This window comes from Octopus bimaculoides, chromosome 19, assembly GCF_046866305.1.
Source record: "Octopus bimaculoides isolate indiv1 chromosome 19, ASM4686630v1, whole genome shotgun sequence".
In the NCBI taxonomy this organism is placed as follows: Eukaryota; Metazoa; Mollusca; class Cephalopoda; order Octopoda; family Octopodidae; genus Octopus; species Octopus bimaculoides.
The window spans coordinates 54754558-54770604 of NC_142946.1; the positions used below are offsets into that span (position 1 = coordinate 54754558).

The 16047-nt window shown below is 36.3% G+C and overlaps 1 protein-coding gene across 2 annotated transcripts in view; it reads right to left on the bottom strand.

The window, feature by feature from the left end:
• Positions 1 to 16047, bottom strand: part of LOC106875428 (Na(+)/H(+) exchanger beta) — a 60594-nt gene that overhangs the window by 28709 nt on the left and 15838 nt on the right. Inside the window, exons 2-7 of one of the 2 annotated variants that reach the window (XM_014923576.3) lie at positions 10932 to 11492; positions 9996 to 10041; positions 4940 to 4981; positions 3317 to 3388; positions 1236 to 1317; positions 917 to 944 (exon numbers count right to left, since the gene is read on the bottom strand). In XM_014923576.3, the coding sequence (XP_014779062.1) occupies positions 917 to 944; positions 1236 to 1317; positions 3317 to 3388; positions 4940 to 4981; positions 9996 to 10041; positions 10932 to 11460 (799 nt within the window). In that variant the 5' untranslated portion in view covers positions 11461 to 11492. Of the gene's footprint in view, positions 1 to 916; positions 945 to 1216; positions 1318 to 3316; positions 3389 to 4939; positions 4982 to 9995; positions 10042 to 10931; positions 11493 to 16047 lie in introns of both variants that reach the window. The other variant, XM_089337786.1, reaches the window with a different exon arrangement.

Sequence of the window (16047 nt, forward strand, 5' to 3'; positions counted from 1 at the left end):
CACACACACACACACACACACACACACACACACACACACACACAGAGTTATACAACCTGAATCAATATGTCTGAAGAGCATTATAAAAATAAGATTTAAATGCAAAGACAAACACTAAACCTTAAAAAGAAAAAAATACTCAAGATCAATCACAACAACTAAACAATATTAAACAACTGGACAGATCAAATAATTAAAAATGAAGAGAACAACATTAATAAACAACTGGATAGATCAAATAATTAAAAATGAAGAGAACAACATTAATAAACAAAGTAATCTGTTAGCAAAAGAATTAGAAAACAACATTTAAAGTTAATATTTGTTATTACTTAAGCGATTCGAATACAACATTTAGACTATGATTAGTGAATGGATTAAAAGGATTATGAACAAATTCCTTGACATAGAAAGAAGAAAAGCAATTTATGGTGAAAAACATAATATAAGCAGTATATTTCATACGAGGTGGTATCAAAAGATTTCTGGACTACTTCTGTAGCACACCAACAGATGGCAGCACACAGTTGCATGATCAGTGAGAGCTAGCAGTGACCTTCATGAGGCAGTGAGCTGAGTGACATTACTGTGTTTACTTTGCAAGTTGTGAAATTTGTGTTTTTGTGATCACGTGTATGCTGTAGTCTGCGATTTTGTCATGGACAGGAAGTTGGAACAAAGAGCCAGCGTGAAATTTTGTATTAAACTTGGGAAGTCTACAACAGAGACATTGAGCATGCTTTGGCAAGCTTATGGTGATGAGGCAATGGGTCATATGCAATGTTTTGAGTGACATGGGCGCACAACAGAGCTACAGCTGGGGAAAGAATAGATGTGCAAAAAAAAAAAAAAGAAAAAAAAAGAAAAGAAAAGATGAACAATAAAATACAGTGAAAGAGCTCTTTTATATACTAACCAATTATAAAACAGGCCACTGCTGTGCCCTGCAAGAGAGAGAAGAAAGTTAAGAATAGCTGCTTCACAGAATAATGTTTATATGTTATTGTTAATAAAATAAACACTTATATTCTATTTTTTATATAATAATAATTATGGATTTAATACTAAATGTTCTTTATTAATGTTTATATAACAATGTCTTCGAAAACAATTTAAATGTTTATTATAAAATTAAGTTGTCAGTTTTTATTAGCTGACTGTTTTGTGGTGTCAATTGTTCTTCTCCCCCAAATTTTACCCATTTTAAAAGCAACACAATAAGAATAGCTACTTACAAGAACAGCAAATAGAAGAACAACACCAAGATTATCATAGAAAATCCGATTGTTCAGACTATACGAAGCTCCCAGAATAACACTGGAATAACAAGGAATTGATATGTTTCAGAGATACATTATATATTGGTTTCAAATTTTGGCACATGGCCAGTAATTTCAAGGAGGGAGTAAGTCAATTATATTGACCCCAGTGCTCAACCGGTTCTTATTTTATCGAACCCAAAAGGATGAAAGCAAGTTGACTTGGGTGGAATTTGAACTTAGAACATAAAGATGGACTATATACTGCTAAGCATTTTACCCAGTGTGTTAAGATTCTACCTGCTCGCTGCCTTCGATACGTCATATAATTACTGTCCCTTATTGCCTGCTTCTCCTCACTGACATTACTCATTCCTATTTCAATCATTCCCTGACTCCAAATATGCCCTAAACAGATATTTGCTGTGTTCACCTCAATATCCAACTCCGATCATCTTTCTCACTCTTTGAAAACTTACCTACTCACCCAATCTTTCTGTTCCCCCCCTTCTTATTTTCCCTCTCATTTTCACCTTATACCTTGTAAATTGCAGTGTGTAAAGTAATTGGTGATATTGGTGATAGGAATGGCATCTAACCATAGAAACCACGATAAAATTTGGATGCATTAATGAGATGTGGTCCTCAGACCCATTTAGTAAGTAAGTTTCTACAACACCTGAAAGCTATCCTTGACAGCCTTAACCATATTAACCAGGGAAACAAAAGCATAGAAGGTGAACCACAGAGGCAACTTGTATATGTGGTTGTTAGACCTTTTAGAAGCAGTTGCCAAATCTCTTTCAAATCATTATTAAAAAAGGGAAAGACCACATTGAATAATGTTGTCATTGTACCTTTAAAATAACAGGATGGCCACAGGAGGAACGCCTTTGATAAGTCTGTTCAGGTAGTGTTGCCTGGGCTTAATCTTTTAGCATTTACGCTGATCATATCTTGCCTAAATATTCTACCTGTTTTATATTCAAGCAGGCTAGGTTCAGCCTCTCACATATACCCTACAATGTCATTGTTGACCAGCCTTGTACTAAGCAAACCAGTAAACTAAAAAAAATTGATAAAGCGAAAGTAAATGAAAGAGAAAGAGAAAGAAAAAGAAAATGAAACTGTTGAAAGAGTATTAAAAGATTTCATAAGACTTTTTTAATGTTTTTATAATTATAACATTACAGCGTCCCATACAGAAAGTCACAAAGAGCTGCATGTGGCCTCAGTATAAAACAGCAGCAGCTTTTCATCATTTTCTCTCTTTGTGTCTTTCGTCCTTCCTTTCTCTGTATTTCTTTCTAAACATTGCTCTCTACACCAGAAACACAAGACCTGACATTTGTGGGGAGGTAGAGGGGCTACAATCAATAATATCAAGTTCTTCCGCAGTATAGCGCAGATATTTATTATGCCATAATACATTCATTCCTACATGGACCCAGGACATAAGAACGACATGAGGTTGTGGAATCCATGACTTTCTTAAAGGCAGAAGTGATGAAAATGAAGTAAAATTGCTCTGAGAATTGAAACTAGATCATAGGTTTGTTTCAGTGGGAGTTTTTACTGCAACCAAAAGAATTTACTTATTTATACCTTCAGATAGATAAATATAGGTATATCAGTAGATTGTTAGATGGAAGGTTATATAGATAGATAGATAGATAGATAGATAGATGGGCAGATAGATAGGTAGGTAGATAGGTAGGTAGGTAGATAGGTAGATAGATAGATAGATGGGCAGACAGACAGACAGACAGATAGATAGATAGATAGATAGATAGATAGATAGATAGATAGATAGACAGACAGATGGATAGGCAGACAAATAGAAAGATAGTTACCTAAATAGATATGCAGACAGACAGACAGAAAGGTAAATAGATAGGTAGATATTCGGAAAGATAGATAGGTAGATAGACACACAAATAGACAGACAGATAGATAGATAGATTGATAAATAGATAGACAGACAGATAGACAGACTGATAGACAGACAGACAGACAGACAGATAGTTAGATAGACAGAAAGATAGATAGATACTTACGGAGGAAGTAAGGCCAGGAAAAATACATCTGGTGAAAATGTTTCTGGTATAAGTTCATCAAGTGAAGTAAATCTGCAAAATGGAATGAATATTAAATATATTGATTATTGTGTATATAAATACAGATATATAAATTACATCATCATCATCATTGTTTAACATCTGTTTTCCTTGCTGGGTTGCACAGTTTGACCAAAGCTGGTAAGGTCAGGGGCCACACCAGGCTCCAATGCCTATTCTGGCATTGTTTCTATGCTTATTCTGGCATCGCCTGTTCTGACTGATGCCCTTTCTAACACCAACCCCTCTACAGAGTGTACTGGGTGCTTTTTATGCAACACCAGCATCAGAGCTTTTAACATGACACCAGCACATGCATATAAATGCAGGTATAGGAACCTATGCAACTCATCATGATTTAAGTGGGGTTATACATAAATCAGGTTATGTAATTGTATTTAGTGTTTATGCATGAGTATGTAATACATATAAACACACATATTTGTATGTATGTGTATGCACACATCTATGTGAATATATGTATTTTGGTTAATTTGTCGATCACCTGATGGATTGATTAAACATGCTTCATATTAAACTTTATTGTTTTATGTAAATGGAAGGATAAGGCGGTAAACTGGCAAAATCTTTAGCATTCTGGGTAAAATGCTTAGCAGCATTTTGTCTGTCTTTACATTCTGAGTTCAAATTTTGCTGAGGTCAGCTTTGACTTTCATCCTTTTGGGGTCAGTAAAATAACTACTAGGTGATCCCTGGAGTCAATGTAATCGATTTACTCCTTTCTCTGAAATTAATGGCCTTGTGCCAAAATTTGGAATCATCTACATGGAAGGATAAATGATGATTATTACTGGTATGAATTTGATCATTAGTTTGCTGAATCAGGGCTGACACAAAACTAATCTAGAAATACTGCCCCAGCTTGGCTTTGGTCATAGGAATGAAGCTAGTAGAAGAATAAAAGAATGCCACTGTGTTACCATTCTGAAACCTTATATAATCTATTTCTTTGGAACACCTCCACACCCAATCCCAGTTTTCACCTATTTTCCCTGTCCCATCATTATCTGTCATCACCATCCTTGTCATCATCATTGCTGACACTGTTGCCACTGCCACTTGCACTGCCATTGTCATCATCATCATCTTATACACATTTTCCATGCTATTACTGGTTGGCTGTGTTGTTAAAGTTACTACCTTCCTAGACATGCTGGTAGACCTTGTTTTATTCTGGTGTTCCATTTTCTGGAGCATAGTTTCAATAACAGGAAGCCCTACCTAACAACAAACACCTTACAGAGTGTATTGGGATCATTTTATTGAAGAACTAGCATTAGAGAGAGTGTCAAGACTAAAGGTTCTTCTCAATCCTATATTATCTCCACTCATTCACCATCCTCTTCACAAAGTGTACTGGGTGCCGTTTATTGTATCATGGAACCATTAGTATATGTTGTCTCCAATGTCTTTATCTTAAATTTTTAAGAATCTTTCCTTTCAACATTTATCATCATTGTTTGCATCTTGGCTATCTTGTGTGTCATCTCAACAACAATCCTATGCACATAAAGCATAACAGCTATAAAACAGTGAACTCACCTTACAACGCATCCAAATGCTATTCCTAAGCACAACAAGAAACTGAAATTATAGATAGAGAGATAAATAAGTTATACATACATAAATACATACATACATGCAAGCATGCATGCATACATACATACATACATACATACATACATACATACATACATACATACATACATACATACAGTATCAACCAAGTATGCACAAAAGGGATAGAGATGCAGGAAAAGCAGTAAAATGTGACAACTGATGCAGATGAAGTTAACACCAAAGATATCACCCACATCATAAGCAGCTGTTCAAAAATGTCATCACGGTATTATCTACCAATGAGACATGATGTTGTAGTTAGGACACTCCATAATGAAATCTGTCGGAAGGTTAACCCCGAGGACAAAGAGATAAGAACAGTATGGTTAGAAGCCATAGCCACTCATAATAAAAAGGAATATTGGTGGAATATCCCAGTGAAGACCTGATATAATGATTTGGGATACAGAAAAGAAACTGTGTACAGTCGTGGAAATTAGCTGCCCAGTGGATGAGCATCAACAATTTGACTTCTTTGAAAGCCCAATAGATCTGTCATTTTAATGAATTTTAATTACCTTTTTCTGATAATATCTGAAAAGAAACAGCAATCTTAGCAAAATATATTAAGCAACAATAATAATGAATTAAAAAACATAACAATAAACAAGCTTTTGACGGTCTTATAGATATTTCAAAATTATGATGCTATGATGCTAGGTGTTTCCATTATTTTGTCCAACCCCTGTATATATGTTAAGAGGATAATGCAGTTGTAGCTGCTTTTGTGTGTGTGTGTGTGTGAGAGCGTATGAGTGTATGTGTGTGAGAGAGAGAGAGATAGAGAGAAGCAATTCCAGTACATCGTTGGTACTTTATCAATAACCAAAAGGATTAAAGATAAAGTTTACCTTTATGGGATTTGAACTCAAAACGCCAATTGTAGGAACAATTATTCCAAAGTATTTTGTCTGAGCGTTGTAACGATCCTGCCAATCGACCACTGTCTTGGTAAAGTATTTGTCTTTTATTTTTTACTTCTTCAGTCATTGTACTGAGGCCATGCTGGAGCACCACCTTGAAAGATCCAGTTGAACAAAGCAGCCTCAGGACATATTTTCAAATGTTGCACTTATTTTCTTAGACCCTTTTGCAAAACTGCTAAGTTATGGAGACATAAATAAACCAACAGTGCTTGTTAAGTGGTGGTGAGAGACATGCATACATACATACATACATACATACATACATACATACATATGCCTTGATGCAGTACCAGGCAGTGGCTCTCATGGCTTCTGATCTTAATTGATTGGAAGTGTTATCATGTACATTGTTTTGTCTTTGTATAAAAAAATGGGCTACAGTAAATATTCTGCTCAATACCACAGATTTGCTTGTCACTTGTTTGACCTTAACCAGTTGAGCATGTCCCTAGGTGACTGATGATATGTGCATCTCTAATCATGAGCAGAAGTGGTGGGCAAGCATCATAGCCATGTGTCGAGAGGAATTCTTTGGGGTTTGGATAATTCACCTCTGGAAACATGGATGCTTCATTCAACATCCTTAAACAACCCTTTTGAGGGGGATGGGCGACTCAACCTGAAGAAAATTCTAACTGGGCCCCACCTGCAAGGTCATGTGCTGTTTATCTTGATATGAAATTACCATGTTGCGCACATGTTGTGATGCATGTGCCTGGTGTAACCTTATTAGCTGGGTAACCATGATGGGTATACTGGGCTTTGTATATTTTACCTCAGTGTCACTGTGATGACATGCACTGCTCTCTTGCTCAATAATAATATATATACATGCAGGCAGAAATTATATATATATTATATATATAATTTCTGCCTGCATGTATATATATTATTATTGAGCAAGAGAGCAGTGCATATATATATATATATATATATATATATATATATATATATACACAAACAATTGCAGAGTGGAAGGTGTTTATAAACCATTTAAAAACACACACAAAAACCATTAGATTCACTTCAGTGTTTAAATTTAATTTGTCAAAATATTTTTGTTGCTTTGAAACTGTGACCTGTTCACTGACAAAATTCCATGCTATATATAAATGTGTGTATATATATATATATATATATATATAAATGTGTGTATATATATATATATATATATATATATATATATGTATATATTGGGTCAGATCATCCCATAAATAATGTGGTTTTTTTATACGTCTTTTATTTTTCAAAATTAAGATAAAGTTCTTTTTTAATCTAAAATATACTCTCCTTCATTTTCTACAATGCTCTTTCATTTATCTGGTAGACTTCCAAAATTCACTCGTCTGTGATGAAAAATACTCCTCCAGTACTGTTCTGACCTTGTCTACAGAATTCATATTTTTTCTGTCCAAATGATTTTGAAGACTGCAAAATAAATGATAATTAGATGGGGAAATGTCTGGCGAATGTGGTGGGTGGGGTGGTCGAGCATTATCTTGATGGAAGAACACCTTCCGTCTTGAAATCAAAACTGGTTGTTTTTCCTCTTGCACTGACTTGCAGTAGATCTCCTTTGTTATCATTTGGTTTAGGTTTAAAAGTTCAAAGTGGACTAAACCTTTCGTATCCCACCAAACAGATAACAACACCTTACATGGGTGAAGATCTTCTTTTGCTTGGAGCGCTGGTGTTTCTCCTTTTCTGATGGCACACTGGTGTCAATGAATGGTTGAATGACCAAATCCAAGCTTCTCTGCCAGTTCCTTAACAGTTATGATGGGATTTTGTTCCATCAGGGTCTGCAGGACAACCTTGTCAAGCTCTACAGATCTTCCAGGACAAGGCTCATCTTCTAAGCTGTAGTTTCCGGCTTGAAATTTCTGGAGTCACCATAGACACTGGCTTACGCTTATTGTCCGATCCCCATATCCTGTATTAATATTCCTTGCACCTTCTGATGCATTGTTGCCTTTATTGAACTCAAAGCAAAATATGCTGAATATGCTCCTTTGTCACTTCTATTATGTGGTTGCAAACCAATCTTCTCAACCACACAGCCTACACACATATAAGCTGTACTTGCAAATGTAAGCCATGCCCATATGCCTGTGTGCAGGTTTCATTTGTGTTGTATTTGATTTGCAAGTGAAGCCAATGTATTGAGTGGGAAGCGCATTGTTTTAAAAATGTGTATTATGTGTGTCACTGTGGTAATGAGGAATACATGTCTGTATAATGTTATTTACAAGTGTGCTGAAATGTTAAGAAATATGCACAGACTGAATGATTGAATTAAATTACTGTAGCATGTAAAGAAATATGCTAGTTCTGTTGTAATTCTATATGTTATTAGTACAATTGGACGAGACAATAGCATCTGTAAAGACATAGAGAGTTTACACATCAAGGTAGACATAGGCACATTCCACAAGATTCAAAACAGACTGTAAATATTGATTTATTCTCTTAAAGCATTTTTTAAAATCTCGAATATTTGCATACATATCTTCCAAGACATACATTTAGTATCTCTCCAATAATAATAATAATAATGGTGTTTGTGGTTGTGGTGGTGGTGGTGGTGGTAGTAATGCCAGTGTTGATGATGATGATGGTAATGGTGGTGGTGGTGGTGGTGGTAGTGGTGGTGGTGTTGATGATGATGATGATAATAATGATGTTGATGATGATGATGATGATATTTACTTTATAATGATAAAGAGAGAAATAAAAAAAACATTTCAAACAACTAAATTAAATAGCAAAATATGTAGCACATTATTTACATTATTAACATGTAGTTTAGTGCGTAGTAAAGTTGTAAACACAAAGCTATCATGTGTGTGTGTGTGTGTGTGTGTATATGCGTGTCCTAGGTATAACTTTAAACTACATCCAGTAGTGGAGCCCTGATTTTCGGGTTTCTGGGCTTTAAGGAGTGTGGAACCATCTCTTAGTTAATATTGTTCTCAGGTCTAGTCTGACTCCGAGTAGAAGCTCCTGCAAGGGTTTCCACTACAGGTTAATCAGCATGTAAATAAAAACTGCTGAGTATGTGGGATGTCTTTCCTATTCTCCCAGCATCGTTCTCAGAGAGAGAGACACCATGATGTAAAAGCTGTGGTTTCACATGATTACTGGTCATCTTGCTTTGACCTGTGATTAGGCATTAATTTCAGAGACTCAGTGAGTCACTCTAATCGAATGTCGTACAGATGTCTTTTTATGGTGACCTCATTTTTCATCTGCTGTTCCATTCATTGGTGGAGGTGCAATGGCCCAATGGTTAGGGCAGTGGACTCGCGGTCATGGGATCGTTGTGAGTGTTTATTGAGCGAAAACACCTAAAGCTCCACGAGGCTCCGGCAGGGGATGGTGGTGAACCCTGCTGTACTCTTTCACCACAACTTTCTCTCACTCTCACTTCCTGTTTCTGTTGTGCCTGTAATTCAAGGGTCAGCCTTGTCACACTGTGTCATTCTGAATATCCCCGAGAACTACGTTAAGAGTACACGTGCCTGTGGAGTGCTCAGCCACTTGCACGTTATACACACACACATATATGTACAAATCTTTTATCTTTTATCTTTTATCTTGTAACTAAGTTGTTTGAATGCAAATAGGACATTTTCTCCTGAATCTGTGCAATGGAGACTCTTGTGCGTTTATCATCTAATTGACCCAATTAGATGAATAATACTGCTGAATATGTGGCAACCCATCCAACCCATGCCAGATGGAAAGAAAACTATAAAATGATGATGATGATGATGATGATAGTGATGGTGATAAATTTACAATGATAAAAAATATGAAAAGCTGTATCAGCACTACTGATCATTTTCCTGAGGCCTATACATCATCATCATTATTATCATCATTTAGCATCTGCTTCCCATGCTGGCATGGGTCAGACGGTTTGGCTGAAACTGGTAAGCTGGAGAGCTGCACCAGGTTCCAATTTGATTTGGTATGTTTTCTACAGTTCGATGCCCTTCCCATGGCAATCACCAACTCAATCAGCAGATCCTGTTAAAGGGAATACTTACCATGATTCGGGTATATACCTGGCCAGTCTGTGGCAATGATGGAAACCTGAAACAAAGAACAAAGATGTATATGTAACAAGTTAAATGTGACCCAGAGCAGCACTACCTGCTCCAGGCACTTGATGCAGGCCTCTATGCTGAGTCTGAGGCTGTGTGAGAAGATGAATGGAAGCATATCGTCGCCATCACTGGTGATCACTCCAAACACCAGGATGTTGGCTGGATGTTTGATTTTTATCCCTCTCAGTACATGTTCTCAGATCGCACTATCCTCAGATTGACATCCAAACACTCTGAAATGTTGATATTGGAGCTTCCAGCATGAATGCCAAGCAGTACACCATGTCATTTCCAAATTTCTGGCAGAGTGAATTGCATCATGGTGCTGTTTTTCTCACAGATGGTGCCTGACTGACCGTACTACACTGTGTAGTTAACAAAATCAAAAACAAACAATGTGCATGCGCAAAATTAAAAATAGGAAATGGAGACAATTTACCCATTGCACCCTATATATATATATATATATATATATATATATATATATATATATATATATATATATATATATATATATATATATATATATATATATATACATATATATATATATATATATATATATACATATATATATATATATATATATATATAGAACAAATTAGTGAGGGATTATCAATCTGGGCAAAATACTTCATATGCTCTCTGTTGGCACATCAGGCTAACAATATTACTTAGATTAGTGAAGAACTCCAGTCGGATCCTAAGTTATGGTTCATCATAATTCTATATTGTAAATCCATAGATGGGCTCCAGATAAACTGGCTTTTACACAGAGTGATATATAAAAAACAAGTTTGAAATAATGGTAAACCTTCATATCTAAGCTCTAAAAAAGAAAGAAATAAAGAAAAAGTAAAAGACGAGTTTACCTACCGACAGCCAGGAAGACAGCAGCTAAAGTTGTGCAAGCAATGTATAGAATGACTGAAGTATGCTGAATGTTAAACTGAACCAGGTGGATCTGATGGCTAATGATGATCCTGCCAACAGTTTTATTGAGGTTTTGTCCTGATGTGGTCACCTCATTATTGGAACTTCCATTTCCCCATAATGTCACCAGATCAGATGTCTGCTGGAAAGGAGTTGTTTGGAAAACTGAACTATTGGAGCTCTGTGTTTGTGGTGGAACCTTGATGTTTGTCTGTGGGGAAGCACTGAATACTTTTGTTGTAAAATTTCCAGGGTTCGTTTGTATAGCTGATATAAATTTGCTGGTACTAAAATATGGCAAGTTTGAATTCACTTTGGCTGGTGATGTATTTGATATGCTTGAATTAAGGATCGTTGACAAAAGTTTGTTGTTTCCATTTGGAGTCACTTTCGTTAAGGTTATACTTACAGATGTCGATATTTTAGCCAGGAAAATCAGGCAGACTAATAATGCATGCCATGTAAAATACATTGCAAATAACTAATGTAGAAAATGGGTTAAACCTTTAAAAAAAAAAGAAAAGAAAAATAATGAGTAAAAATAGTTCATATAACAACTACAAAATAAAACAAAAAGTTTATAAAGCTTGTTAAATTGTAGTTAATTGAAGGTTATAAAATAGGGCTCATTGTGAAAGACCCTTAAATAAATGATGAGGATAACAATAACAATTTCACACACTGACACAATGCCAAGAGTAAGGAAGAGGTGTAACCAGTATGTTACTGGTATCTAGATTACTGATCTTGAAGGGTTTAAAGGTAAAGCTGACTCCCCAAGGGAACAGAACTCAGAACTTTAAGGGATGTAATTATATACCACGAGATATTTAGTCCAACACTACTACTTTTGCTCTGGGTCAGCTCTTTGAAATTAAAAGAATGACCACACCTTCTCTTAAACAAAAGTCAAGTCACAGCCCAGTCTGGAGGAAGGTACAGTACTCGTTACCTTTGTAGGTCCTCCAAAACTAGTCAGACTGGTATGATTGATATGCATTTTGAACAGCTGAAATTTGATGTTTGCAAGGGAACAAATGTGTTTTAGAGAATTCTAAAGAGTTGACTTTCTAGAAGAGAAAGACTGGGTAAAGGGGAAGTGCAGGGCCTGGTGAGGAGGAGGCATAAAATAAATGACAAAAGGAGAAGAGACAGGTGTGAAGGAAGGAATTGGATGGAGGTTGTAGATAACTAACGAGCTATGAGAAGCAGAGGCTGTTTATTGTAGCGGTGGGAGAACCAGAGTGAGGAGACATTGTGTTTGTGCACTAGAGGTTGGTGTGATTTGGAGAATGGTTCCTCACCAATCAGTTGAATGGTTTTTATTTGGATGTAAGTCATGGATATTTATATGTTGCAGTAGCACAGTTCTAGATGAAGGAACAATGTTCCACGGTGGACTTGAGTTGAGCTTTGCAGAGTGTCAGTAGGTGTTGGGGTCTGAAGTAATTTCTGACTCTAAAGTAGAAATTAGCTCTTGGGACATGGTTTTTGTTATGTTACATATGTGAGACTGCTTGGAGAGACCACCAAGGATTGTGAAACCTAACATTTGTAGTGACTTTAGGGATTTTATGTTGCCCATGACTAGAGAGAGAGAGGGGGGAGAGGGAGAGAGAGAGAGAGAGAGAGAGAGAGAGAGAGAGAGAGAGAGAGAGAGAGAGAGAGAGAGAGAGAGAGCAGTGTAGAAGATTGTTTCCTTGGCATGTGCAATGAATGCATCTCTGAGCTGTTAGGGGAGACAAAGACTGTCATGTCTTGTAGAATGTTTTGGAAATCTTTGCTAATGGAGGCAGTTTGACTTGCATGCTGGCTAAGGATGATGCTTTTGTTTGGAATGTTATGAAGATATGAAGAATGCCATCATCAGTAAAAAAGCAAATATTATCAAAGGTGACAGCAAGTCAAGTCATTAATTCACAAGAGGAACTATGTGAATGACGTAAGAGAGCTTTGGGATATACCAAAGTTAAGCGAGTGTTGATGAGAGAGAGTCCCTTCTATGCCTGTTGCATTGGTATGATTTCGACTGGAAGCTTCCAACCCAAGAGACTAGAATCAAACGAAGCCCATTAGCAATTTAGTGAGATGTTCATTCCATACACAGTCACACTGATTTAAAGTACAGTAGTAGTGTTTGTACCAAATTTCTTAAAGGTGAGGAGGCACTGATGAATGTCATAGCAAAGAAGATCCAAGCAGAGCTGACTCTTTGATGAAAAGTGAGGTAAGAGAGAGGGACTGAAGGTATTGGAGAAAGTGGCTGTTAAATGTCTTCATCACTTTAAGATGTTGACACTGAGAGCAATAAGCTGATAGTTGGTGGGGTTTGAGGAGTTAGCTTTCTTGAGGCTGGGATACACAGTTGTATTTTCCTGGTGTTCATACTTGCCATATACATGTATGCAGTGGTGAAACTGGTTCACTGGTAATGGAGAGTTTTGTTTGTGTTTTACCAAGTGTGTACAAAATGAAGTGGGAAGTAAACTGGAACAGGATGTATGGTTTGTGTATTGGTCGAAAGTCTACAAATGTTTGATAAACAGATGGAAAATGTCTTGCAATTTTGGCATTATTCTTTGATTGAAGAATTTTTTTAATGATTTTGGTTTGGTTTGCTTGTGGAGGAGACAAGAAGAGATCACAACTTTGAATTGATGCATGTAACCCAGTTAAGTGTTAATGATTTAGGATCTGTTTTTTGAAATTTTGTACTTACTGGGACACCAATCACAAGCTAGACAAATAAAGGTCATAGGATTATGTACCTGCTGAGAGGGAGCTTCTTGAGATGTCACTCATAGATCGTATCTTGAACACTATCTGGCAACAGGCCTTTGTTCAGAAACCTTTTGCTTCTGTATCCTTGCACAAATAATGGCACCATGCATAGCAAAGAGAAGTGGCAGCCAGTGCACCAAGGAATCATGATTCAAATGATTGCAGTTGAAGTCTGATTCATATGATTGCAACTGAGTAAAATTCATTAAAATCAATCACCAGCCAGATGTGATATTAAGTTGAGTGACTTATTTGGCCTACTACCAAGGAAAAAGAAAAGAGGGGAAAAAGAATCAAGGCCAAGATGTTTCATTATGTGACCAGCATTAGTGAGATTGTCTCAGAATCCTCTCTACCTTCTAAAAGTAGTTGACAGAATGACAAGATCAGGGATCTTAGATGTGCTGACTTTATTGCTCGTGAAGAAATCACAGCCGTCATGGGGTGATTTGTTGTTGGTTCAGCTGTTATGAATACAGAGACACGTGTAAAACATGGCTTTAGGCCAATGAACTAAATACCAGTCAATTGCCCTTTGTAACAGAATAAAATAAGTTTAATTGAAATCAAAGAATAACTAAAAACTACAAACTTGATGCTAAATAGCAGTCACTCACCTTTGTTACAGAATGAAATAAATTAAAGAAATTTAAATTCAGATCTGACTGAGAAACAGTATGTTTGATACAAAGATTCTTGTATTCATGATAGATTTAAATAAATTGTGTAGTTATTATTTATAAAAGTAAATGGATAATAACAATAAAATTGATAAAAAAACAAGCACACTTTAACCCTTTAACATTTAAACAGGTTATATCAGGCCCAAATATTCTACCTGTTTTATGTTCAAACCAGGCAGATCTGGCCTTTCACACCTACCCTACAATGTCATACTGAAAATAAACAGTCACATCATTGAACTTTCAAAGCCACTAGATAATGCATGATTAATTGAAAACAACATGCATAAATAAGCATAGTACAAACTATGATGAAGGGTAGCCAGTGTGTTCCATTAGACAATCTAAAATACTATTAAATTTCATTCAATTTTAAAAAAGGTAAAATTGGACAGAACTTATGGGATGACCTGATAGTTACTAGAAAGTTTTTATAGATATCATGAGTTTTCTTTCTTTTCTTTTTTTCCTTGTTTCTTTTCTTAACTAGATTTCTCTTTAAGTATGAAAATGGTTAATGTATTTTATATGTCATTTTAATAGCTAAGGTAGTTATTTTATCTTTTGGTCAGTTGTTCAAAGTTACGTTTTGGTCAGTGTGTGAGTGACCTATCTCTTAAGTTTGAACTCATAGGTCTATTGTTAATTTGAGATTAATTCTGCTTTGTTCTCTTTCTCTTCCTCTCTTCTCCTAAGACATTTTTTGTTCATATGCCTACTCAGTTAGAACTGACTTAGGTTTAAAAGACAGCAATAGGCAAGGATATTGTTCAAGATATATAATGACTGAGAGAACGACAGGATAGTCATGGCTGGAGAAATTTGATCATATACCTATTCGATCAGGGTTGACTTGAATCTAAACAGCAACAACCAGCCTGTTATTGTTTTGACACAGTATTGATATTTTTCATCACTTTACACTGTTATAACAGAAGGTGATCATTTATATTTTTCACTCTTTTACTCTTTTACTTGTTTCAGTCATTTGACTGTGGCTATGCTGGAGCACCGCCTTTAGTCAAGCAAATCGACCCCAGGACTTATTCTTTGTAAGCCTGGTACTTATTCTATTGGTCTCTTTTGCCAAACCGTTAAGTTATGGGTACGTAAACACACCAGCATCAGTTGTCAAGCGATGTTGGGGGGGGGGGGCAAACACAGACACATACATACATATATATATATATATATATATATATACGACAGGCTTCTTTCAATTTCCGTTTACCAAATCCACTCACAAGGCTTTGGTCGGCCTGAAGTTAGAGTAGAAGACACTTGCCCAAGATGCCACGCAGTGGGACTGAACCCAGAACCATGTCGTTGGTAAGCTAGCCACTTACCACACAGCCTCTCCTACGCCTATGTCAATGAAAAAAGGACTGAAGGCAGCAAGCTGGCGCAATCAGCGTTTTGTCCGTCTTTACATTCTGAGTTCAAATTCTACCAAGGTCGACTTTGCTTTTATCCTTTCAGAGTCGATAAGATAAGTTCCAGTTGATCACAGGGGTTGATACAATCAACTTATCCTCACTCTCTGAATTGTTGGCCTTATGCCAAAATTTGAAACCAATAAAATAGGGGACCAATGA